This window comes from Perognathus longimembris, chromosome 16, assembly GCF_023159225.1.
Source record: "Perognathus longimembris pacificus isolate PPM17 chromosome 16, ASM2315922v1, whole genome shotgun sequence".
Classification (NCBI taxonomy): domain Eukaryota; kingdom Metazoa; phylum Chordata; class Mammalia; order Rodentia; family Heteromyidae; genus Perognathus; species Perognathus longimembris.
In genome coordinates this window covers 17,445,441-17,470,542 of record NC_063176.1, presented here as the reverse complement: position 1 = coordinate 17,470,542, position 25,102 = coordinate 17,445,441, and the positions used below count along the sequence as shown (strand labels likewise).

At 38.4% G+C, this 25,102-nt stretch overlaps 1 protein-coding gene and 1 long non-coding RNA gene across 5 annotated transcripts in view; one reads left to right on the top strand and one right to left on the bottom strand.

Annotated features, from left to right (window-relative positions):
- Arhgap24 (Rho GTPase activating protein 24) overlaps window positions 1-25,102 on the top strand; it is a 339,907-nt gene that overhangs the window by 201,301 nt on the left and 113,504 nt on the right. The window contains exon 1 of one of the 4 annotated variants that reach the window (XM_048364349.1): window positions 5,637-5,762. The exons of 2 other annotated variants lie outside the window; for them this stretch is intronic. In XM_048364349.1, the coding sequence (XP_048220306.1) occupies window positions 5,705-5,762 (58 nt within the window). In that variant the 5' untranslated portion in view covers window positions 5,637-5,704. Of the gene's footprint in view, window positions 1-5,636; window positions 5,763-25,102 lie in introns of those variants that run through there. One more of the 4 variants, XM_048364350.1, reaches the window with a different exon arrangement.
- LOC125364714 overlaps window positions 5,582-25,102 on the bottom strand; it is a 75,339-nt gene continuing 55,818 nt past the window's right edge. Inside the window, exon 3 of the long non-coding RNA XR_007213559.1 lies at window positions 5,582-5,707. This is a non-coding gene — a long non-coding RNA (uncharacterized LOC125364714). The remainder of the gene's footprint in view (window positions 5,708-25,102) is intronic.

Genomic DNA, 25,102 nt, shown 5'->3' with positions numbered 1-25,102 from the left:
GTTTTCTTTTTTCTTTTTTGCCAGTCCTGGGCCTTGGACTCAGGGCCTGAGCACTGTCCCTGGCTTCTTTTTGCTCAAGGCTAGCATTCTGCCACCTGAGCCACAGCGCCCCTTCTGGCCATTTTCTATATATGTGGTGCTGGGGAATCAGAACCCAGAGCTTCATGTATACGAGGCGAGCACTCTTGCCACTAGGCCATATTCCCAGCCCCACAGTTGTTTTCTCTATTACAATATACTCAAAGTATTTTCTAGTGTAAATTACAATAATATTTGAAAAATACCTGTTAAAATGCTGACACATGCCTTTACAGTGAATGAGTCATAAATTACAACATGGAAAACTGGTGTTTTTGAAGGTTTTACCCTCATAATTCCTCCAGGTGGAAAACATAGTACTTCTATCCCCCATATTCCTGGCTTCCTCAAGGACAGGAACACAGGAGAGCCGGGAGTGGAGAGTGGCGAGTGGCTGTCCCCGCACCCACGCAGCCGGGCTGCTGGTGCTTAGAGAGGAGAGGACAGCCATCATCTGGCAGCTCCCCTCATGCAGTGTGAGATGGGGAGGACACAACTATAAAACAAAGATGGTGTTTTCCTGATCATTCCATGGGTCTCCAATGATCCTGTCTGAATGTTTTTAAATAACTTTTTTTTTTTTTTTTTTTGGCCAGTCCTGGGGCTTGGACTCAGGGCCTGAGCACTGTCCCTGGCTTCTTCTTGCTCAAGGCTAGCACTCTGCCGCTTGAGCCACAGCGCCCCTTCCGGCCGTTTTCTGTATATGTGGTGCTGGGGAATCGAACCCAGGGCCTCATGTATACGAGGCAAGCACTCTTGCCACTAGGCCATATCCCCAGCCCCTTTAAATAACTTTTGAGTGCCAGGATTTCCCTCCTTGGGATCTTCAGGCTTACTGATTTATTTATTTATACTCCTAAGTGTTTCCTTTTCCAAAAGCATTTAAGTGTATTTAGAAAAACCAGGGCATTGGATCTCCACCACTCAGAACAGAAACGGCATGGAGAGATACACTTATTACACTCCAGTGGCTCATATCTCTAATCCTAGCTGTTTGGGAAGCAATGAACAGGAGAATTGCATTTAGTTCAAGACGTAAAAAGTGTAAGAGACTCCTCCCCCTTCTCAACATCTGGATGCAGTGGTGCAGCCTGTCATTCCAAGCTATGTGAGCAGTTGAGGTTAGAATATTGTGGTTTCGGGCCAGCCTGGGCACAAAATCTACAAGACTCTGTCCACATGGAAAAAGAGCCGGACACTGTAGCTTGCGCTTGTAGCCAGCGATGACAGAAAGCCTCAAAGTAGGCATACAGCTCAGGGAAGCACCTAGTTCAGAAAGGAATCCGATTGTAAAAATAACCAGTGAAAAACAGGGCTGAGGGTTTGTCTTGGTGATATGACACCAACCTAACAAGTCCAGTAGCGAGCAAGAGAGAGAGAGAGAGAGTCATTAGTTGCTCCTACAAAAATTAATATCTAGTAAAACAAATCATGTTGTTGTTGTTGTTTTTTTTGGCCAGTCCTGGGCCTTGGACTCAGGGCCTGAGCACTGTCCCTGGCTTCCTTTTGCTCAAGGCTAGCACTCTGCCACTTGAGCCACAGCGCCACTTCTGGCCATTTTCTGTATATGTGGGTGCTGGGGAATCGAACCCAGGGCCTCATGTATATGAGGCCACTAGGCCATATCCCCAGCCCCACGAATAATGTTTTAAACTGCCAGAAAACATTGCTTAGGAAACATTCCATTTCAATGGCTTTAATTACCAGTAGTTCCCATCTTCTGATGACTTTACTTTTGAGGGTTTTTATTTTATCAGAGTGAGAAAGCAATGTGCGTTCAGCAGAAACCATCATTTAAATTTGGGTCTTCCCCCAGGTTCATGATGTTGCCATGATTGTCACTGACACTACTGAGTAACAACATGTAACAGCTCCCAGTCAGCCAGTCAGTCAATTTATTGTTGAAAGTATATATTGTTATTTTCAAATGATTATAGTTGTATTGTGGCATAACCCCAATCTAATGCAAGCATGTCTGTTTTTCTACATTTGTAATAGGAGATTGTCTTTAAACATCCATATAATGTGGTTTCAAAATCTACAGGTATGAGTATTTCAGCCTACTCTCAAGTTTTGCCAAAATGGCTTTCAATATTTCTATGGTTATTTTGCATGGCTGATAGATATTATCTTATGAAGTTGTTTCTAAGGCCTGAAAAAAAGTGAGCCAACACAGAAGGAGTGTCTGCACAAAAAATGTGTTACATTAATACTTTTATTCATTAATTTCCTCAACAGAAACAACTCTATCCTGCTCACCCATGATGAACCTAGTTGTAGCCTAGGGAGGACGATTCTAAGGACTTCAATCGAGATGTTCATGAGCATCTGTGTGAAGTTAGACATCACCTCTAGGAGATTTGAAAGAGTTCCCACTGGGCAGGCAGCAAGGACCCAACTAGGACACCAAAACATCTTTGTTATCTTTAATGATGACCTACATTGCCCATGCTTCTAAATGCTTTCTTCTTAGTGTGTGTGTGTGTGTGTGTGTGTGTGTGTGTGTGTGTGTGTGTGTGTGCCAATCCTGGGGCTTACACTGGGGGGCCTGGTTGTTGTTCCTGAGCTGCTCAAGCCTAGCAATTTACCATGTGCCACAGCTCCACTTCCGGCACTTTGGTAGTTAATTGGAGATAAGGGTCCCAGGGGACTTTCCTGCCTGTTGCTGGTTTCTCGATTCTGGGATCTCAACCTCCCTAGTAGCTAGGAATTACAGGCATGAACTCCCAAGTTCTTCATACTTTTAAACATCAATGCAAATTTCTTTTTGAATTCTGATTCTGAAATCAGTATCTCAAGACCCAAGAGAGACAAACGAAGGTTCTAGGACAAAGAAAGCAAGCAATACACCATGATTTCCTATTGTGGCTATTACAGTTAACCAATTACTAGTTGTAGCATATAAGAAACAAAATACTTTAGTGGGCCAGTGTAATAATTTTGAAGAAAGTGCTAAAAAAAATTTTCCAATTTTATATTATGTTTTAAATTGAGAAATAATTTAAAGTTTTGCCTGTATATTTTCTTTTACTGAAAGACCGTTGAAGTAGTTTCTATTTTATTATTGTTGCTAATCTGCATTCTTGCCTTCCTTATCCCCACTATATATAAAGCAAATGATATTTTCTTTATCTCTCTGAAAAAGTTATAAGTAACTAATTTACTCAGAATATGAAACCCAAGGTATGTAGGCCTTGATTGTAATTCAAGCCATCACTCACTAGTTAACAGTGTGCAGGCTAATTATCCTCAATTCTAAAATAGGAATAATAACAGCTACCTCATAGGATTACTATGAGAATTAACTGAGATACTATTCTTGAAGATTCTAGATATCTCATAAACACACAAACTTAGTCACACTGCTCGATCCTCTCCTGGTCTCCACCTCTCTCCTTCCCCAGCTCTCCACTCTTCCGCAACCTCACCACTCAATAATGCATCCATAATTGTAGGAACATTAGCATGAATGCCCAGATGCCTTCATCACAAGTGCATCTAGGCATTCGCTACTGAATTAACTCAACAATGAACTTGGCATTCCATCTCCAACCTTTCCCCATCATTAATCCTCTTCTCCAACCCCCGCCAACATGAGAGTCCACCAGGACACGGGGCTGTGAACTCAGTCACTGCACATGAACACTTTTCTCAGGTTCCAATGGTTTGGTTTTGCCTCACAAAGACTAGACTGAATTTGTGTTGCTCACAATTAACTAACTCTGACTGTGTGATGATGTGCCACAGAGAAGACAGCCATTCTGTAACATCTTCAAGTCTATTTATAGGCCATTGAAACAAGAAATCTCTGTGGAGCCCAAGGAGTCCTCCTAAAGAATACTGACAGTAATTCATTGGCCCCAGAAATAACTAGGGCAGTTGGAGGGAGAAATATGCAGCAAGGGCATTTCCTCCAGTGTTCTACAGTATTTACAGAGTGTTTTGTTCTACTCATTGTTTCTCTTCAGGCTCACAGAGCCCAACTCAGGAAAACAAACAAAGCAGGCTCTGGCTTGTCTATATGGTCAGACTGGTGCCCAGGAGGTGAAGTAAACTGCTGGTCAACAGTGGTGTTTGATGTACAGAAAAGGAAACCAGCTAAGGAGTGAGAATAACTTCTCATTCAGATGATCATATTATTTTGTAAATAATTACTTGACTATTAGTAAAAATATGCACCTAAGAAAACATTTTCATTGCTGTTTTTATTTTTAATGTACTATGAAAAATTATTTCTTTTTTTCTTCCATTTTTCTTTCCTAAAGTTTATCCCCTGTTGTCACTGTATTTAATTTTGGTACCCTGGGCATTATATGCATTTCTCAGAATTAGGGAAGGGAAGGGGAACATCAAAATGGTGAAACCAAAGATAAAGGGCCAACCAATGTAACCGCAACACTCAAACGACAATATGTTGAAAATTAACTGTACAACTCAGGGGGTGTGGGTTGGGGGGGTAGGAAGGTAGGAGAAAAATGAGTGAGGGAATAACAAGTATGAAAAGAAATGTACTTACTATCTTACACATGTAACTGTAGCCTTTCTTTACATCATGTTGACAATAAAATTTAAAAAAGGAAAAAAATATTTCACAAGTAGTTGCAAACTTTAAATGTTGCTGCTTAACTTCTGAGTAGAATATCAAAATCTAAAAAAAAAATTAAAGATTCATTCCAAAGGGAAAAGACTTATAAACATATAGTTCCAACTATATAGACAGATTGCATCTTATGCAAGAAATTCCCTTGTGAAAACCTACAAAGTAAACTGTATACATAAGTTAAACCAACCTTAAAAAGAGTGGTGAGGTTTTTATGAAAGATTTCAATCCATCTTGTCAGCTCTGAAATGGTATCATTGCTGGTTTTCTTAATATGGGAGCTGTTCGTATAATTCTAACATATACACAAAACACCAGATTGAATAGGTGTTTAAAAGATTTAATCAGAGTTAGTTTATGAAGCAGAAATTGTTTTTTTGCTTAGACTTATTTTGATTTGGGAAAATGATAATCATAAAATTTTATGATTCCTTTTTAAAAGCTTGCTACCTGGAAAATGTGAGCAAAACCTTTTTGAATTGAGAAAGATGGCTGGTCAATTAGCATAGCTACACTAACATCTGTTTGTGTGTGTGTGTGTGTGTGTGTGTGAGAGAGAGAGAGAGAGAGAGAGAGAGAGAGAGAGAGAGAGGTTATTGCTTAAAGAATGTCCCTAGGTCAGATGCTTGGCTCTGTGCCATTTGAGATTCTTGGAGTTACTGTTCTCTGACCTCCCATCATCCCAGTTCTGATTTTGTGCTCAGAATCTCTTGAAAGACAAGGTGTCCATGTCTGGAGTTTAAGGTCTTCCCTCGACAGCTGCTCCTCTTCCCCATACACATTTTTGCTTGCATTCACCTTGTGGCGACCTTGCAGGACTCAGCGTTTTCACCTGAGCTCAGCGCTGGGAAGCCCAGTAGCACAGGCAGAGAGCCGTGGTTTCCATTCCTGGGTGATGGAGTCATGGGAGGAACTGCAGGCAGCACAGAGACTAGGACGTAAGCCTGGCTCGAATGTGCTTTAAGAGGCTCAGAACAGAGCAGCTGCTGCCTCCCAGCCTGCATTTGTCATTGTCCACTGAAGTGTATGCTTGTGCAAGGTGAGAGCCGGGGGCTTTTTCCTTTATGTGAAGACAAATTGCCAGGTATGGCTGTTGATTGTGTTTGATAATTTGGGGCTATGTCTAACAGGACAAATTCAGGATCTAGACCTTGTGTGGTTTTATTTATGCCTTTTTCTGTCATGATCCATTCGGCTCTCCATGGGGTCAAAACTGTGGCAATAACAGATTCTTGGGCACTGAAATTTGATCTTTTCACTGCCATTCTCTTGGATTCTTTCTTTAATTGATGCTATCAAATGGTATGGCTGTTCATAGACAGAATTCCAGTGCTAATTAGACGGCATAGGAAAAATGCTTAAGCTATAAATCTGGATTGCTGCTGCTTCTTTTCTTTCTGATTTTTTTTTGAGTACTTGCTGTGCTGTAGTTTCTGCCCTAGCACATGTTAATAGTTGAAAGTTTCAAGAGAATACAGTGGCTTGGAGTCTGGTCTGGTGATAAAAGTTACACTGTGTGATTACTTGTCAAAAGAAAAGTTTCCACGTGGCCACTCATGCCTGTGTGTGAGTATGTGTGTGTGTGCGCGCATGATTTTAAAAACAGCTGTTGGAGACAATTCTAAATAATACTAAGTCTAAATAATATTTACTATGTTGTGATGTTCTTATAATTACTTTAACCAACCCATAGAGTTTTTGTTATCAGCATATTTGAACTATATACTTCGAATTCCATGTACACAGACACTACGGGAGTGTAAACAATAGGAATGAAAAGTATGCTTGGATATGGACCTTACTGGAGCCAGTTTTATAAGCCATTTAAGTGAATTATAAAATATATAGGGAAGATGCACTGGTCTGGAGTGATTAAATAGATAAAGAATATTTGTATTCATGAAATACATTCTAGAAAAGTGAAAATATAGGAATTTATTATTTTACAGATAGCAGAAAAATTAGAAAAGCTATTAAAATGTAAAATGAACAAAAATGTACATTAAATTAAAAATAGTTATAAGGAAATACTGAAAATATTCCAAATCCTCAAATTTGTATGTGTAATGAAAGAACAATAACATACTTAAAGAAATTCAGAGTCAGCAGAAATGAAGCCAAGAACAAAAATTCTTAATAAAACATGCTGTCAGTGTGGGGAATGTACTTGTCTGTCTTAATTAAGTTGAATTCTTTTACTAGGATTAATAAAATTATAACAGTGTGTTTAAATTCTTTTTATTGAAGCTGGGGACTGATTGTTCATGCCTGCAATCCTGGCTACTTAGGAGACTGAAACTTGGAGGAATGGGCAGTTCAAAGCCAGCAGGGCAGAAAAATCTATGAGGTTCCATTTTCAATCAAGCAGCAAAAAACCAGACTAGAGAGGCATGCTTCAAGTGGTAGAGCACCAGAAGAATGCAAAAAAGCAAGTTCTTGAGGCCTGGATTTATCAACACACACACACACACACACACACACACACACACACACACAATGTCTATCATAGTGTGTGTATATATATGTGTGTATATTTATTTACTTAGACTTTGTATGATTTGAAAACTAATAAAGTAAATTTTATGAAAATGTATATTAGAATTATTTAAAATAATAACATATAATACCAAAAATCATTCATTGTACTTTTGAATTGTGTCCATTTAGCAAGAATGTTCCAATACTCTAGAATGTGTAGAATGCCACCTATTTCTACATACCAGTAGACTGACATTTTCTTGGGCATTCACCCCATGGCCTCTTGCTTTCAGACACTTCAAGAACAGTGCAGACTAACTAACAGAAAACATCTGACTCTAACTGTGGTTTCTACTAGACTTTAGAACAATATTGTTTCATTTCACAGACATGGAACTGGAAATCTACAAAGAGTTGATGAGATGCTTTAATATTAGAATTTGCATTGGGCTGACTTTTTTGCTTCTGCAAACTAAAAGTTGACTCTTTCTTTCAACAAATATTTAATATGGTTCCAAAGCTATGTGGGAGGTCCTCTTATCACTGTCCTGTAAACATGAGGCTACTATGGGCAAGATGGTCATCTTCCATGTGAAGAGAATAGTCACCTATTGCATGAACCATATGGTAAACAGCCAAGAGAATCCTTAGAGTGAGCCTGTGTTTATTCTTTAGATAACTGGCTTACTTCCACAGGCAAAGAGGTTTAGAAGAGTTATAGATTATAAATGCTGACCTCAAAGCACACAGCAGTCTGTTCAAATAGATTTGCTTCTATGCAATTAAGCTCCCCTCATTAAGGAAAAAGATTAACCCTCACTAATATATTTGAGAAGTATTTCTAATATTATAAAATGTTTAAACTTCTTAACATAAAGGGTTCTTTCACCCTCTCTTCCAAATACATGATTTTATATTAGACTTTAATTTTACTAAGTTCTTAATTTTCTGTATGTTCCTCCTTTCCACCTCCACTCGATCTCTTTAGGCAATTTCTCCTTTTTTTTTTTTTTTTTTGGTCAGTCCTGGGCCTTGGACTCAGGGCCTGAGCACTGTCCCTGGCTTCTTCCCGCTCAAGGCTAGCACTCTGCTACTTGAGCCACAGCGCCGCTTCTGGCCATTTTTCTGTATATGTGGTGCTGGGGAATCGAACCTAGGGCCTCGTGTATCCGAGGCAGGCACTCTTGCCACTAGGCTATCTCCCCAGCCCAGGCAATTTCTACTTTGAGCAAGAAAGCACTTATAAGTTCTCCCCTGAGACTGAAGCAAGACCCACCTCCTCTGAGTCCCGGTGATCACTGACCACTGTTTGAGAAAGGTGTGGTGACTCGTGGGAAAGATTGGCAGCAGTGCAGACCATGCCTGCAGCTATCGTGCTAGCTTTTCTGCTATTCTTCTTGTTATTGTTTTCATCTAATTTAATTTAGACTTAGCAACCTGCAGTCATTGTTTCCACATGCTAACATAGTTTTACTTTCACAGACTTTGGGTAACTTGAAATGAAATGCAATTTGTAGTTTATGAAAGTGGATTAAACTCCTCTCAGTACCTATTCTCTCTTTAGCAACTAAATTCTACTTTGCCCACTAACTCCTTCCAAAGAAGTATAGATTGAGATAACAGAATGAGGACTCACAACTTTTGGTGATTACTTGTGGGTTCTTTAGTAGGCCCAGGTTGTTTGTAGAGAAGAAAGATGGACAGCAGGGTGTGGGAGATAATGTCTGATATGTTATCAGATAGATACTGGCTATGGCTTGAGTATGAAATGTTCTCCGGGGCTCATGTGTTGAAGACGGTTGTGCTGTTGGGGCCTTGGTGGAGACTTGGGAGGTGTGGCCTAGCAAGAGGAAGTGAAGCTACTAGAGCTGTGCCCTTGAAGAGTATCTTGACTCATTCTTTCTGTCTTTCTGATTCTCAGTGACTATAGAGCCAGTAACGGCTGCCAAACAATCCTGCCGCTGTCGTATTCTATCTTGCTGCAAGGGCCAAAGTAATAGATCCGGCTGACCTTGGACTAAAACATCTGAAAATGTGACCCAACATGTATCTTTCTTCCTTTTAAATAGTTTCTCTGATGTATAAGAGCTAGCCATGCCCCTCTGGGGCTTCAGTGTCCTGGCAATTACAAAATCTTCCTTAGTAGAACCCTGGCCTATAAGGATTAGAGAGACAAGTAGAAGCAGATGGTGGCAGGCCATTGATTCTCCATCAGAGACAGAGTATAAGTATTTCCTGCCAGTCCACTCCAGAGTTCTGCCTCATTTGTCTTAAATCTAAGGTATTTCCTAAAAAATAGATGTACCTCGAATGTTACCTGTTATCCTTGGTCACCACAGATATGCCCAAAGAAGCAATTATCTCAGCAATATATTAGACATCATGTATCCAAAATACTTTAGATTTCAGATTCTTTTAATTTGGGAGTATTCATATAAATATACTGATATATCTTTGGAATGCAACCCAGACTGAAAACAAATTTACTTGTTTCACATGTATTTTATACCTTTATCCTGAAGCGAATTTCACACAATCTTAGTGTACCTTCATGACTGTTCTCTGTCACAGGAGATTAGGGATGTCACTTTTCCATTGTGGTTTTATATCAGCACTCAATGTTACATAGCATGTGGAGTTTGAATTTGAGGATTAAGGATATTTATCCTGCATTATAATCAATACAATTCCATATATATGCACATATATAATCAAAATCCTTTTTTAACAAAAATATCAGGATTGTTTCCACCAGGGTAGCCTTCAAAAATATTCACCTCTCGCCTTAAGCAATTTTGTTTAAAGATACTGGTACTCTATGAACTCTTATTCTCTTGTGGAATGGGTTCATTTGACTTAACTCACTGGACCATGCCAGTACGTTGATTATTTCATAGTGTCTCATTTTTTTCTAAATTCATTCCAGAACTGGTTTCAAATGGAGGGTATACTGTTATTCAAGTCTGATGAAACCTCCAGATCCAAATGTAAGTGCTATTGAAGTGGTAGCCTGTAGTCCTCAAGCTCCTTGCAGGAAGGGGCATGAGAAGGGGCCCCCAAGAGAAGCACAGGGTCCCTCAGGAGCTAGGAGCTGGGGAAAATATCATAGGCAAAGTGAAGTAAGAGCCTTTTATAACACTAAAAATAACAAAGCTAACAGGGAAAGCACCTCCGGATTTTTTATTTCCACGCTGTCTGTAGCTAGGGAGTCTCCCCAGTTACATGGTATTTCTCATTCTACCTGAATGATTCTCATTCAGGTAGTTGAATGGTGGCCTGTTGAGTGTATATGTGGTGCTGGGGAATTGAACCCAGGGCTTCATGTATAGGAGGAAAGCACTCTTGCCACTAAGCCATAGTCCCAGCCCTTAGTTTCCAATTTTTAAATTCAGTACTATAGACTCACAAAGAGACAAAAAAATGAACTCTCTTTAGTAAATGAATTTTCCCATTATTTTCCTATACTGCAATTTATTACTTAGAGTCTGAGCCCAACAATAAATGCTTCCAAATTAGTATCTTTATGGTCAAATACATTAGGCTGGAATTGGTAAAGGAATATGTTTTTGGAGATTGCCCATTCACTTTTGACTTGAATTATCTTTTGACAAAAAGTAAATGAATAAGCTAACCACACTGACTGGCAGAATTTTCTACATTTTATGTTACTTTCAAAGTGATTTGCATAATAGAAAATTCAAAAGAGTGAAATTAAATGGATTATATTCTTCAAGCAAATGCAGACTTTCCTATCACTTAGAAATATTTAGGACGAGCCCTGCCCTTTCTAGCAATTATAAAATATGTCAAGGGACATACATAGATTGGGTAGTGTTCCACTTTTCAGTGGAACAGGTAAAACTGTCATTTTTCAACTAATTAAAAATGTACATAGGTATTAAGGAAACAGTACAATAGAATGACTAGTTAAAATTAGAACAGATAAACATCTCTTGATTAAACAAGACAACCCTGAAAAATATTATTCTCCATATATTGCTGTTTCAATGGAAATGAAATTTTGTGTGCCTGTGTATGTGTGTGTGTGTGTGTGTGTGTGCGCGCGCGCGCGTGCGCATGCACATGTCAGCACCAGGGCTTGAACTCAGGGCTTTACGCTTTTGCTTGGCTTTTTACTCATAGCTGGCACTGTACTACTTAAGCCACACTTCCCTTCCAGCATCTTGCTGGTTAATTGGAGATGGAGTAGCAGATCTTGCTGCCTGAGCTAGCTAGGAACAGTGATCCTCCTGGCCCCATCCTCCTGAATAGCTAAGCATACCGGCATGAGCCACCAGTGCCCTGCTTAGAAATGGAATTTTTTGTTCCATTCAGTTTTTCCATTCCAGTAACTGGAATTTCCCTCAGGGACTTAATATGTAACAATATGGAACTTCAAAACCATGGGAGGAGGGTCAATGAGTTAATAAAATTATTGAGGTCTGGGACAATGAAAGAAATAAAATATTGCTCACACCAAAATAAATGTTATAAAGTTAAAGATGTAAACTTTGAAATTGAGAGTATAGCTGAAGAAGGCATTCAGGTGCTCCCTTATACCCAGTATATGCCATATACCCAGTACATGCTATATACCCACTACATGCTATAGACACAGTACATGTTATAGACACAGCACATCCAATGCATGCTATACCAAGGCCAGCAGTAGCCTTGGATGGGGAAAGGCAGCTGGGTGGGCTTGGGAACAGTCCTAGCCGTTACCACAGCAGAAGGAAGGGGTAAAGCCTGGGCCTTTCCCTGTGCCATCCATTCCCTATGCTTTCTAGGCTCCCAGGCTCCAAAGAAAGTTAGAATAGTTGTGAATTACAGGTTTACTTTCTTTTAGTCTTGGGTGTGTGTATGTGTGTGTGTGTTTGTGTGTGTGTGTGTGTGCATGTGTGCACGTGACTATACTGGTACTTGAACTCAGGGCCTTGTGCTACTACTTTTTTACTCAAGACTGGCACTCTACCACTTGAATCATGCTTCCATTTTAAGCTTTTTGCCAGTTAATTGGAAATAAGCCTCTCACAGACTTTTTCCCCCAGGATGGCGGCAAAGCAAGACCCTTAGAATTGTCTTCTGAGTAGCTAGAATTCCAGGCATGAAATTCAGGCTTCAGATTTCCTTTCTTAATTTCAAGCCTATGTCTATGTTTTATGTGAAGACTAGATGTGTGTTAGAAGGAAAAGGAAAAAAAGTAGACTGACTTCTTGTTCTTAACTTTCCTCCTTCCTAAATCTGACACCTGGGTGAAGTGGCATTATTGTCTCTGGTATCTGCAGTTTCTGACCAGTGGTGCCCACAGGAGCTGAAAGGCTTCAGTTGGAAAGAGCTTTGTTTTGCATTTTTATTATTAGTATCTGCATGCCCTTGCTTCCTTTTCACTTCAAATTTCCTCCCATGACCTGCCGTACCATTTCACACCATCCTCTGACCTGGATAGAAGCAACACTTATGTCATTCACGCCAGGTTTCTCTAACTGGCAGGCTGTTTGGAACAATGTGCAATGTTCCTAGCAACAGATTAAGGCAAATCCATAGTACTTCAAAAGCCTGAAGGCACTGGAAAACCACAGAGGGCTATCTAGTTATATCCGGAATTACTGCCTTGTAGACTGGCTTTTAGCTACAAAACTGTGTATGTAAAAATTTGGGAGGAGAGCAACTCTAAAGTCCATGGGAAGTCACAAGAGGGTGATTTTAGCTTTCAGACATATTTTATATTCTGTAAGATCAGAAGCACTAGAGACAGGCCTGTGTGAAATCCTTGAATGAGTTGTTGAACAATGAGAAAGTTATTTAGCCTTTCTATGTTTCAGTTCAAACCTGCACTATTAGCATCAATCATGTTATAAATGAGAAACACACACACACACACACACACACATATGTATATATATAGACATTATATATACATTGTATTTCTTTGAAATAGAGAACATAACCAGAAAGCAAATTTGTACGTGGAACTATTTTATCAACACACACACACACACACACACACACACACATATGTATATATATAGACATTATATATACATTGTATTTCTTTGAAATAGAGAACATAACCAGAAAGCAAATTTGTACGTGGAACTATTTTATCAAGTTGAATTACTATAACTTTGTGAAGATATGATTCTAGATTAGGTGGAAAAATGAAGTTGGGGAAAAGTTATTAGAGATTAAAGGAAAAGAATTAGTGGCAGGTAAAACAGAGAGAATCTGATTGTCAAAAAAATAGATACCTTATTAACACTCTGTGTGATCTCTTTCCATGGATCTTAGCACAATAGCTTACTGAATAAAAATTATTACTTAACCAAGTAATAATGGCTCGGAGACCTGAGGATCATGGTTCAAAGTCAACCCATGCAGAAACATTTGTGAGATTCTTATTTTCAGTTAACCAGCAAAAAGCCAGAAATACATCTGTAGCTCCAGTGGTAGACCACTAGCCTTGAGCAAAAAATAAATAAATGAATAAACAAAGAAAGAAAAGCAAGCTCAGGGTTAGTGCTCAGGCCCTGAGTTCAAGCCTAGGACTGGCACCTACACACAAAATAATTGTTTCCATTTGGTAATTGGCTAGGGTAAGGAAATACTGAGATAGTAATTGTTATGGTGAAAGACAACAGAAGATAAGAGATAATTTTTTATGCAAGATTGTCAATTTGTAATTCAGATTGCTTTGAAGAATATTTTGTTTCTATGCCCCCTACTCATTAAATCCTAATAATTCTTCCATTTTCATGAAAACCAAAATTTTCTTTATACTTTCAAGATACCACTAGGAAGTGTCCCAGTCCCCAGGTGGGCACTACTGACTGAGATAATAACAAAAAAATGCGTGAACTATATTGTAATATCTAATGGCCAAATATCAGAAGTAATAACTTCACACTTTGATTTTCATGGATTTTATAAGTGCATTTTTATCCTTTTAAAAGTAGAAGCAAAGGTCGGTAACACTTGTAAGTAATTGGCCTTTTTCATGAGTGTGCTTGAATCATGCTTGCTGTAAGTCTGATTTGAAGGGCCCTATCACTTAGTGAGATTAGTTTATCTCATTCTTGCCAACATCCTAATAAACAAATCTCTGGGGATTTGTTTTCTCTACTTGTGTTTATCACAAACTTAATAGCCCTCACAATGTGATGTTCAAAATACCTGTTCAAAAAGCCTGTTTTTGTAGAAAATGGCTCTGCAAAGAAAAGCAATTGGTAAGGCTCCTAATAGTGTACAGAGCTACAAAGATATGGAGACACATCAGTGGAAGTTTGTTAAACAAATAATTAGGGAAATTCAATTTGACTATACTGACAAAGGAAAAAAAGTCATTATTGACAGGAGTAATGAATGGACCAATCAACTAGTTGATCCTAAGTAGGACGTAAATAGGACCAACTTTAGTCTTGGGCAAACCTGAGAACCATAATTTACAATTCTGTGTTGTTATCTTCCATGAGGGTGTGATGTTGTTTTCACATTTGTCACATTGCACTAAATTTAGCATTGTACCAAAAATGCCTGTGTGTGTCAGAGGCATAAAAAGGTATCAGGAAAGCCACCAGTACCACAGTCTATTTCCTTCCCAAAACAAACTGTGGGTTCAGTGACAGAAATTTGCTGCCTCATAATTCTAAAACCCAGAAGTGTGAAATCCAGCTCTCTCTCTCTCTCTCTCTCTCTCTCTCTCTCTCTCTCTCTCTCTCTGATGTCACTAGCAAAATGTCTGCTCTAGGTTTCTTTTAGCATAAGGTTTCTTTTTTTTTTAAGTTTTTATTATAAAACTGGTACAGAGAGGTTACAGTTTCACACGTTAGGCATTGGATACATTTCTTGTCCTGTTTGTTACCTTGTCCCTCATACCCCCCTCCCCCCTCCCCCTGTCCCCCCCTGAGGTGTTCAGTTCACTTACACCAAACAGTTTTGCAAGTATTGCTTTTGTTGTTGTTTCTCATATTTTACCCTTTGTCTCTCAATTTTGGTATTCCCTTTGAATTTCCTAATTCTAATACCAGTACACACTGTTTCCCATACACTCAGATAAGATTACAGAGATAGTGTAGATACAATCACAAGAAAGTGATACACGAACATCATCAATAGTAGAAACTACAGATACACATGTGATGTTGAAAGTAGTTTCAACTCTGATATAACAATCATTTTCATAAAATGGAGTTCATTTCACTTAGCATCATCTTATGTGATCATAAGGGTATAGCTATTGGGCTCTTGTGATCCTCTGCTGTGACTTGCCTAAACCTGTGCTAATTAGTCCCAATAAGGGAGACCATAGAGTCCATGTTTCTTTGGGTCTGGCTCACTTCACTTAGTATAATTTTTTCCAAGTCCTTCCATTTCCTTACAAATGGGGCAATGTCATTCTTTCTGATAGAGGCATAAAATTCCATTGTGTATATGTACCACATTTTCCTGATCCATTCGTCTACGGAGGGGCATCTGGGTTGGTTCCAGATTCTCGCTATGACAAATTGTGCTGCAATGAACATTGATGTGCTGGTGGCTTTACTTTGATTTTGTTTGTAGTTTTTTGGATAAATACCCAAAAGTGGGGTTGCTGGGTCATAGGGGAGTTCTACATTTAGCCTTCTGAGGAATCTCCATACTGCTCGCCAGAGTGGCTGAACCAGTTTACATTCCCACCAACAATGAAGTAGGGTTCCCTTTTGGCCACATCCCCTCCAACAACTGTTTTTGTTAGTTTTCTTGATATGTGACATTCTTGCTGGGGTGAGATGGAATCTCAATGTTGTTTTGATTTGCATTTCCTTTATGGCCAGTGTTGTAGAGCACTTTTTCATATGTCTCTTGGCCATTCTCATTTCCTCATCAGAGAAGTCTCTTTGTAGGTCTTTAGTAGCATAAGGTTTCTGATGGCTATCTTTTGTCTGCCTCATTTGTCACCGTGTTTCCTTTGTACGTCTTTTTCTGTGTCCATGTTTTCCCCTATAAGGAAGCCAATTTTATTAGCTCAGAGACGACCTTTTGGCTTCATTTTATGTTAACCACTTCAGTAAAAGCCAGATTTTCACATAAGCTCTCATTCTGAAGTAATGTTAGAACTTTATAACTTTTTTTGGTCATTCCTGGGGCTTGAACTCATGGCATGGGTGCTATTCTGGAGCTTTTATCCTCAAGGCTAATGCTCTACCACCTGAGCCACAGCTCCACCTCTGGCTTTTTGATGGTTCATTGGAGATAAGAGTCTCAGAGGCCTTCCTGCCTGGGCTAGCTTTGAGCCACAGACCTTAGATCTCAACCTCCTGAGTATCTAGAAGTGCAGACACGAGCCACTGCGCCCAGTCATCATATCTTTGTTTAAGTGAACACAGCTCAACCGATAGTGTTGACCCAGGAGAAGTAATAACAGTGAGTAAACCTTGGTGAATTCGGAGAGGAGAACCCCCTGCTATTCAAAGTATGGTCTATGGTTCAGCAGCATCTCTGACCTCAGAGGTGGTTAGAAATGCAGAGCCCCACGTTCCATTCTACACCTGTGGACTCAGAATAATCTGCATGTTTACCTGTGTGCACAGGTGTTTCCTTCGTACATGGAAATTTAAGAAGAGCCTTCTCCCTCCAAAAGGCCAAGAAGAACAAAAGAGAACTTTGTGAACAAGGAGCTCATGAACACGTGCCCAAAGCAAGTTTGGGCCATTATCTTAGCAAAGCTATTACACGTATCTTTAAAGAACAATGTTGATCTCTGCAGGGAATTTTAGGAATTAAATGTTAATGGCCATGTATTCCCTTTCTGTGCATGATTTTTGGGCAAGGAACCCAGAAAACCATTATCTACAGAGAAAACAGAAATTCTTTTTCCTAAACTTACTCTACTTGTATGCTATTTTGTCAATGCAGAGTCATACAACAAAACCCTGAAATAGGGAAAAATCTTCCTCAGCAGTGGGAAAAAATGGCATTTAGTTTATAATATTATCTACTAAGTGATTGAAAACATGTGGTGAACTCTTAAGCTTCACTTCTGTCTCTCCTGTCCTGTGATCTTAAGCTCCTCTAAAAATATAAGTCAACGGGAAGTTATGGTCGTAAAGTCAATGTTATGTGAAGGCAAAAGGAATGACAAAAGTTTAAAATAAAAAGAGACTGGGTTAAACTTTGTCCTGGAGTCATCTTGGGCAAGTGCTTATAATAGCAGGGGACAAATGCAGCTTCCCAAGAGGAAGTCTAAGGTCATAGTTCTCATGGGAGGAGAGACTGGAAGGACACATGATTAACCACAAAATGATGGCATTAAATTATGTTCAGGACTCTGTTCCCTTAAAATTCAGGATATTAGTGAAGTATACAACATAGTAATTTTCTCATCCCAGTAACAGTGCCTTGCTGAGAATAATATCATAGTTGCATTTCTTTATATGGGATTGAAGTTTGGTGAGTTTTAGCCTGTGTCTAACCTTCCTTGGATGCAAATAACACACACAAAAAGGAGGGGAGCATTTGCTATTACTGTGTGTCAGTTATTCTATATTTTACATACTTGGACAATCTTAATCCGTATAACTCAGCTATAAATAAGAGATGAAGAAATTCTAGTTGATAAAGTTGAAACAAAGATCAAATACATTCCAATCTCAATTCTTGGCAGCATCAGAACCCAGATTTGATTCCAGAGCCTGCATGCACTGCCATTGTGGATATCACCCCCTCAGGAGACATGTAATCATTCTGAAGAGGCCTTTAAAAGGCCCAAAATAACAGCTTTAAAATGTGTGTTTAAAAATCTCTTTTATTGCACAATTACTCTTGTGGATAACATTTCAGCCCATTTATTTTCTGGAACTGTATTCTTCCTCCATTAATATGCTTTAGCTATTTAGGTATATAAACCAAGTCAACTACTTCCATGTCCCCTGCTAATAAGTCCACTCCCATCACTGCGAGTCCAGCCAATGCCTGTTCACCTCAGGATTCTTCTGTAGAGCCCTGGGAGGTTTTCTGTTCTCCTACCTTCTAGCTCCTGCTGTGTTGGGTGCCAAATAATAGTCCTTATTTATTGTTATTCGGGTCTATAAAGATTGAATGTCACTTGCCAACACCTGCATATTGTCCACAAAATGTTCTTTAATAATTAATTACCTTAAATGAAATCCCATAAGTGCTGGGCACCTGGTTAATTCCACAGGGAAGGTGACATATAAAAGACAATGAGCTAAAAGTAGTAGCTACTCCAATCGCCTTTGAAATCTATAATGAAACAAGGACTCAATAAAAGTAATTACCAAAATTACCTTAAACACTAAACAGGGTAATTTAAAATGCCTATTGCTTAACACAGCCCTTGATTGAAAGTGCCTTTCTCAGAGGCAAGTATGTACTTTGATTTGAATTTGGCTATCAAAGGATTCAAAACTTTCTAATGTTACATGTTTTAATATTTTACCACTGGCTTATCTAAAGTTGAATCCCTAATTAATAGTCTATTTGTTCAGACAGAACTTTTTTTTATCCCTGAAGATAAAGCATTAAACATGCATGGATGTGCCCAGAGTGCTATGACTTTTGAGATTAAAACAATTTCACTCCATTGATGGGGCAGATGCCACAGGTGTTTTTAACTGTAGTTAACTTAGAAGCTCCAGGTGTGTAGGTTATGCAATGAAACAGTGCTTGTCAATTTAGCAAATTTCTACTTTTGTAGAAACTCACTGATCTATATTTGGTTGCAGAGACTAGAACAACAACAACAAATTTACATGATAGACTAAACCTAAGTAAGCTTTAATAAAAAATGGATGAAAAAGATTTGTGCCGAGTTTGTAATTCACCAAATGGCAACATGAATTACTTCTGCTGCGTTCATAATTCACCTAGTGACAAAAAGAATTACGCTGCCTGAGTTGTATTTCAAATCTTGCCTTCAAGCACAGAGCGTGTGTAAATAAGAGCCTTGGAGAAGAGCTGTGCTTGGAGAGGACATGGCCCAGGAGCCTGGAGAGGTCTGCTGAGCTCTGTCACCCTATGATAACAAGGCAGGTAGCTGGTCACACTCCACAGGTCCGTTATTGCCTTCCCTATGACTTATTTCATATTATTTGTTTCTCACTCATCACTGCTGTGAATCTCCAAGGTTTGGAAGATTTAATAAGATTAAGTGTCATAGTTTGAGCTCTGTATTAAAAAGAAGCTCATGATATCTTCCAAGAAGCAGAAATCATAAATCCTTGAGATAAGGACTTTACCTGTGATGAGCTAACATCACTGAAATATAAATCTCATAACTCAAAGTTCAATTAATTTTATTTGGTATTGTCAGCTTGATCATGGCTTTTAAAAGTCACCATAAAGCCATCAATCTTATCTCCTTGTCAGCAGATCAAAAAAAATTGTGGATAAGGGGTTCAAACAGATGGAGAGATGTGCCAGTTATGCAAATAGATAGCACTTGTCAATTTAGCAAACTGAAAACTGCTGATTATTTCATGTGTCTCGCTCATGCTTATTCTCTTCATGTTTACTTTGGTCTGTCCCTAGAGTATTAGAAAGACCATATAAACAGAAAATTCAAAGCAGCATTGGAGCTACATGGTAGAGAAACCATAAGATATTTTATTTACTTTTGTTCAACTTTAGACTTTCCAGTTATTGTTTTATAAATCAGATACGGAATAATCATTCAGCAGACTATTGCTATGTAGTATAATCTAGTCCTGTGAATTTAGTACAATATATCAATTAAAAGTTTAGGGTGTCTCATGATATAAACATCTTTAGGAATTTGTTATTATAGATGGAAGAATAAAAGTGCAAACAGGGATGGTTCTATCCATTCATCTAAAAGCCATTGTACTGTCAACACTTTTCAGTAGATAGCTATGGTCAAAGAAGGGAAGGAAACAGAGCCTTTTATTTGAGGTCACTAGTTTCTAAAAGACCAAATACACTGTAGTCTCTTACAACCCTGTCCTTACTTTTGGGATTAGGGTGAAAGAAACTCTCTTTAACCCAGCTTTGAAGACAATGGGTGCACCCTGCCCAGTGTTTTGTTTGTTTTTTGATTGTTTGTTTCGTAAGTATGAAAAAGCTCAGTGGACTAAAGTAGGATCAAGTCACAACGTGACAAGACTCCTTATGTCTATCAGTTGTACTTCTACTTTTTCTGAGTCCCTTAGTATGTTTGTATCTGATTTATAATCATTAAAGCATGTGACCTTTGGGTCATATTTTTAAGTATGAATACATAAATTCATTATGCGTTTCAATATTAAGGAGCATGGTGGAAATACATTTTTTACATAGAAGGAGAACTTTGCTTTTTACTATGTATAAGCTATATAACATAATGCTTCAGAGTCCTGATACAGGGGCCACACAGCCTTGTTGCTAGTTTTAGCTCTGCCATTTACTGGGTTCTTGGATAAGTCACTTAAGTTTCCCCACCTATAAAACTGTAATGAAAATAAAATTTTCCATGTGGGATAAAAGTGAGAATTATTTAGAATAGTTCTAGGGTGATATAATCCCTATTCATGTATTAGACATTATTGTATCAATTGTGTGCTTTGTTTACTTTCATTTATTTTTAGTAGAGACATTCTTCAAATGAAATTGAACAGAGATCCAATATGCGTAAAGTAGATAAAACTGCAATTTATCTGGGTGAAACAGTGATGACAATTCATCCTTTTGCCTCATTTAATTCTATCTGCATTCAGCAGTATTGACAGGCTTCAGTATCATCAGGATGCTTGCTGGCTGGCTATACAACTGGCAACACAAATAATTTGGTAAATTAAAACAATATCAATGATAAATAACAGTGCTTCCACTGAATGCGTCAGTATTCTAACCAATCACAGCTTGGTAGACCTTTCCCCTGAGGTGAAAGTGAGCAAAGTGAGCACGATATGCCATTCAAATGCTTGAACGGTGTATTTATTTATAATCTTAATATTTTTATTTTGGTGTCAGTACTGGAGTTTGAACTCAGGGTCTTATTCTCTTGCTTGGCTTTTTCACTCTGGTACATTATCACTTGAGCCACACCTCTACTTCAGGTTATTTTTCTTACTGGTTTATTGGAGATGAGTCTCTTGGATTTATCTACCTGGACTGGTTTTGAACTGAGTTCCTCAGATCTCAGCCTCTTTAGTAGCTAGGATTATGGGCATGAGCCACTACCATCCAGCAAGAATCTATAAATATAACAAAAAGATATTCTGTACTAGACTTGTGTCCTTATATTTCTGCACATAATAATATAAAGGATGTGCATGTGTACCCTTCCATGGGGAAATTTCAGTTTTTCTTTTGAAGCAGCTATAATAAATAAATATTCAGTGGCTTGCCTCCACACACACATACCCTCCCTCTCGAGTATAGAGTTGAGTATAGAGTAAATGAGAATTTAAAATCTGTATTCACTTTGCACACAAATCCAGCTCTCTCTTTCATGTCTGTGAGGTTGTAGTACAGGCTCTGGACTTGGATTCAAATCCTGATTCTGCCACATTCTACCAGGTGACACTGCACATGTAGATAACTTAGCCTGTGTTTCTCGGTGACTTCATCCGCAGGTTGAATGGAGACGTGTTTTAAGTGGTATGCTTCTGTGACAAAGATTGAACCCGGCAAAACATCTTTTATTATTGCTTTTATAGGACAATAAGGAAGTGCTTCTGCTCTAAGAAATGCACAAGTCACTATAAAATTGCCACTTACCCTCAATCTGGTCTCATAAAACCTAGGCAATAAAGAAAACAACCCTAAGAGTCCATGGTGGAGAATTCAGCCTGTTGGACGACCTGGCAGGGCTCATTTAAAGATGTCAGCTGTGGCAAAAATTAGTCAACATTGTTTGTCCAGTGCCTGTGATGTCTAGGTCACCAGCTGTCTGGAAAAAGAACACAGCTTCCTTTTATTGTCTGGTGAGGTCTGCCAGCCAGCTGGCATCAGGGCAAGAAGAAGGGAGCTCATGTTGACAAACGTTACTATGTGCCAAGCATGTCAGGGAAGTTTTCTCATTTGATCCTCCCCACTTGATGGCTGGTGGCAACAGACCCTTGATGAACACAAATGACTGAGGCTAAGGAAGATCAAATGGCCAGACAAGATCCCACAAAGACTGGGTGGATTCTGACTCCAAGGTCAGCAGGCTGTACCATGGACTGCCTCTACTGATAATCCTCCAGATATCTCTGACCACCTGGAGCTACCTTCTTAAAACCAAAAGTTTGCCTTAACAAATAATCCTTTTTTCACATGAAGATGTTTAAAACTTCTACAGTCAACACATCCTAGTTATAAGGGGCCTCTGGCCTTCTCCCCTTGAATAATTGACCCCCAAACATTTTCTGTCTCTTATTTCCATTTTTGCCTTGTCCCTTTAAAGGGTTCTACATATCGTCCTTATTACTGAAGTAACGATAGAGAGGAAAATTGCAGCAAGGAAGAATATTATGCGGCCACATAAAAACTTTAAATATATGGGGAAAAGTAAAATTCATTGCACTAGAAGTATAAAATTTGTTTTTTGTATCTCTAAGAATTGAACTATGGAAAGTGATAAATGTCACAATATGTAGATTATTTTAGACCCTGCAAGTTACCATTTGAGTTTTTATAGTTGCTTTACGCTTTTAAGATTATATTGATGGTGCAGTAATATTTTCTATTTGGGTTAATACTGCCATTAAAATGCTGTATCATTAGTCAGTTCTTTTATTATCTCTCTATGTCTAATAACATGAATAGATTAACTGAATTAAAAATGAGATCATAGTTGAGAGATAGGCATTCCAGTTCCAAGTTCTTTCATTAACTGTGATTTAAAAGCTAAGGAAGGGCTAATACCCAAACTCAAGGTGCAAATAATACAAGAGGCAAAGGGAACTAATAAGAAAAATTTAATAGCAAAATCATAATGTTACACCTTAAATCTTTGGATTTATTTACTGAAAATTGGATGGCAGATGGTGTGTGCAATAATGTGAATTTTCCTATCAAAAATATCTGAAACTATGTAGTAGTATATAAGGTTGTGATGATGGCAAATGAGTCAGTAAAGTAAACTTTAGATGCATTATAAGATAGTGAAAATATGATTTCATAAAAATAAATATCTGTGGCATATATTTACATATGGAAAAATTAGAAATGTGTTAACTTATCACTAAAAAGTATAAAATTTTATCACATAGATGCATTTTCAATAATTATAGACTAATGAAACAAAATGGATAATACAGAAATACATAGTTACTCATGTGTTCCCTTTTCTGTTAGTTCTGAAATGTAAAAATGCATTCTAATGGTTTACTTTGCTTAGGAAAACATTAAATGAGCTTATGAATGTAGCTCAGTGGGAGAGGGCTTACACAGTATGCATGAGTCCTTGTTTTGATCCCCAGCATCTCACATACACACACACACACACACACACACACACAGAGAGAGAGAGAGATTTAATGGCAACACATAGTATATAGCTCCTCCCTAAAATTATCCAGTGGCCTATTTGGCATCACTATTCTTAGTCATGTCAGTATTATTAACAGTTATTAAGCACCATGATATAACAGGAACCTTTTGATAGCCATATTTAGAAATATAAGAGGAAAATGCTTAATAGGCAAACCCTAGTAGAAGACATAGAAAGGACATAGACTACAGCAGAAAGTGCTGGTGGAAAGCCAGCCCTTGTCTGAATCATTCATCACAGCATCCTCGGCACCCAGCTCTGTGCTCAGGGTGCTGGAAGCCATGAATAAATAATTACGGGTGAATTTATGAAACTTCTTTCATGAAATAGAATTAATTTAAGCCTGTTTTTAATGATGTTGAGAATTTATAATACTAAAAATAAACATTCCAAATATGCCTCTTATTCCACAGTATTGACAGTTACATGTCACAGATTTATCACAGATGTGATAAATCCAGTGTTTACTAAGTTATAATGTGAAGTTTTTGTTTTGTCTAAAGGAATTTTAAAACATGGATCTGTAATTACAGATATACTCTCTTACCACCATTTCTTTGGTGGCTGAAGTCTAGGAAATTTTTATTGATATAATCAGATTTTTGGTGTACCTCATAATTCTATTTTTTATTTCATTTTTGGTTCAGTTGCAAAATGTAGAAATAATAATGAATAATGACCATGGCAAGTTTTACAGGGGTGGATGGATTGCCTACAGGAAGGATGGAAGTAGAGATTGGAGGGAGGAGGTTAGTGGAACCAATGATGACAGCACCACTCCAAATGCCCTGTTGGCGGGGCAACACTTTCACTGGCTAAGAGGTTGGTAAATACAAGTCAGGTGTTGTACTACCTCGCTTACTTTGTACATTATGAAATTCATCACTCCCACTTTAACCATGAAACAAGGAAGAGTAGATGTCATGTTGGACAATATGATTTTCTTCTTTTTGCATGCCAAGTAATTGAACAGTGTATGGATAATAAAGGAAGCAATGCTTCTTGAAGATAATTTTTATTTATCACTCCAGTCAATTTTTAACATAACTATGCAGCCTATGAGCTGTGTAAAATAAAAATGTTATTAGAATTATGAGACTAGCCTAGCATTCATTCTTCTATGAATAGCAAACTTCCCAAGTCAATACCAAAACAGGAGAAATCTGGGCCTTGGTGGCTCATACCTACCTATTCAGGGGGCTGAGATCTGAGGAGAGCAGATTGAGGCCAGCCTGGGAAGGAAAGCACATGAGACTCTTATCTCTAGTTAGCCACCAAAAAGTCAAAAGTGGAGGTATGGCACAACTTGTAGCACGCTGGCCTTGTGCAAAAAGCCCAGGGATAGCACCCAGGCCCTGAGTTCAAGTCCCTGGAGCAGCACAAGACAGACAGACAGAAAAAAGAAAAATATGACTTAACTATTATGAGCATGTCAAACTTTACTAGTAATTACACTCTTTAAGCTAAAGAAG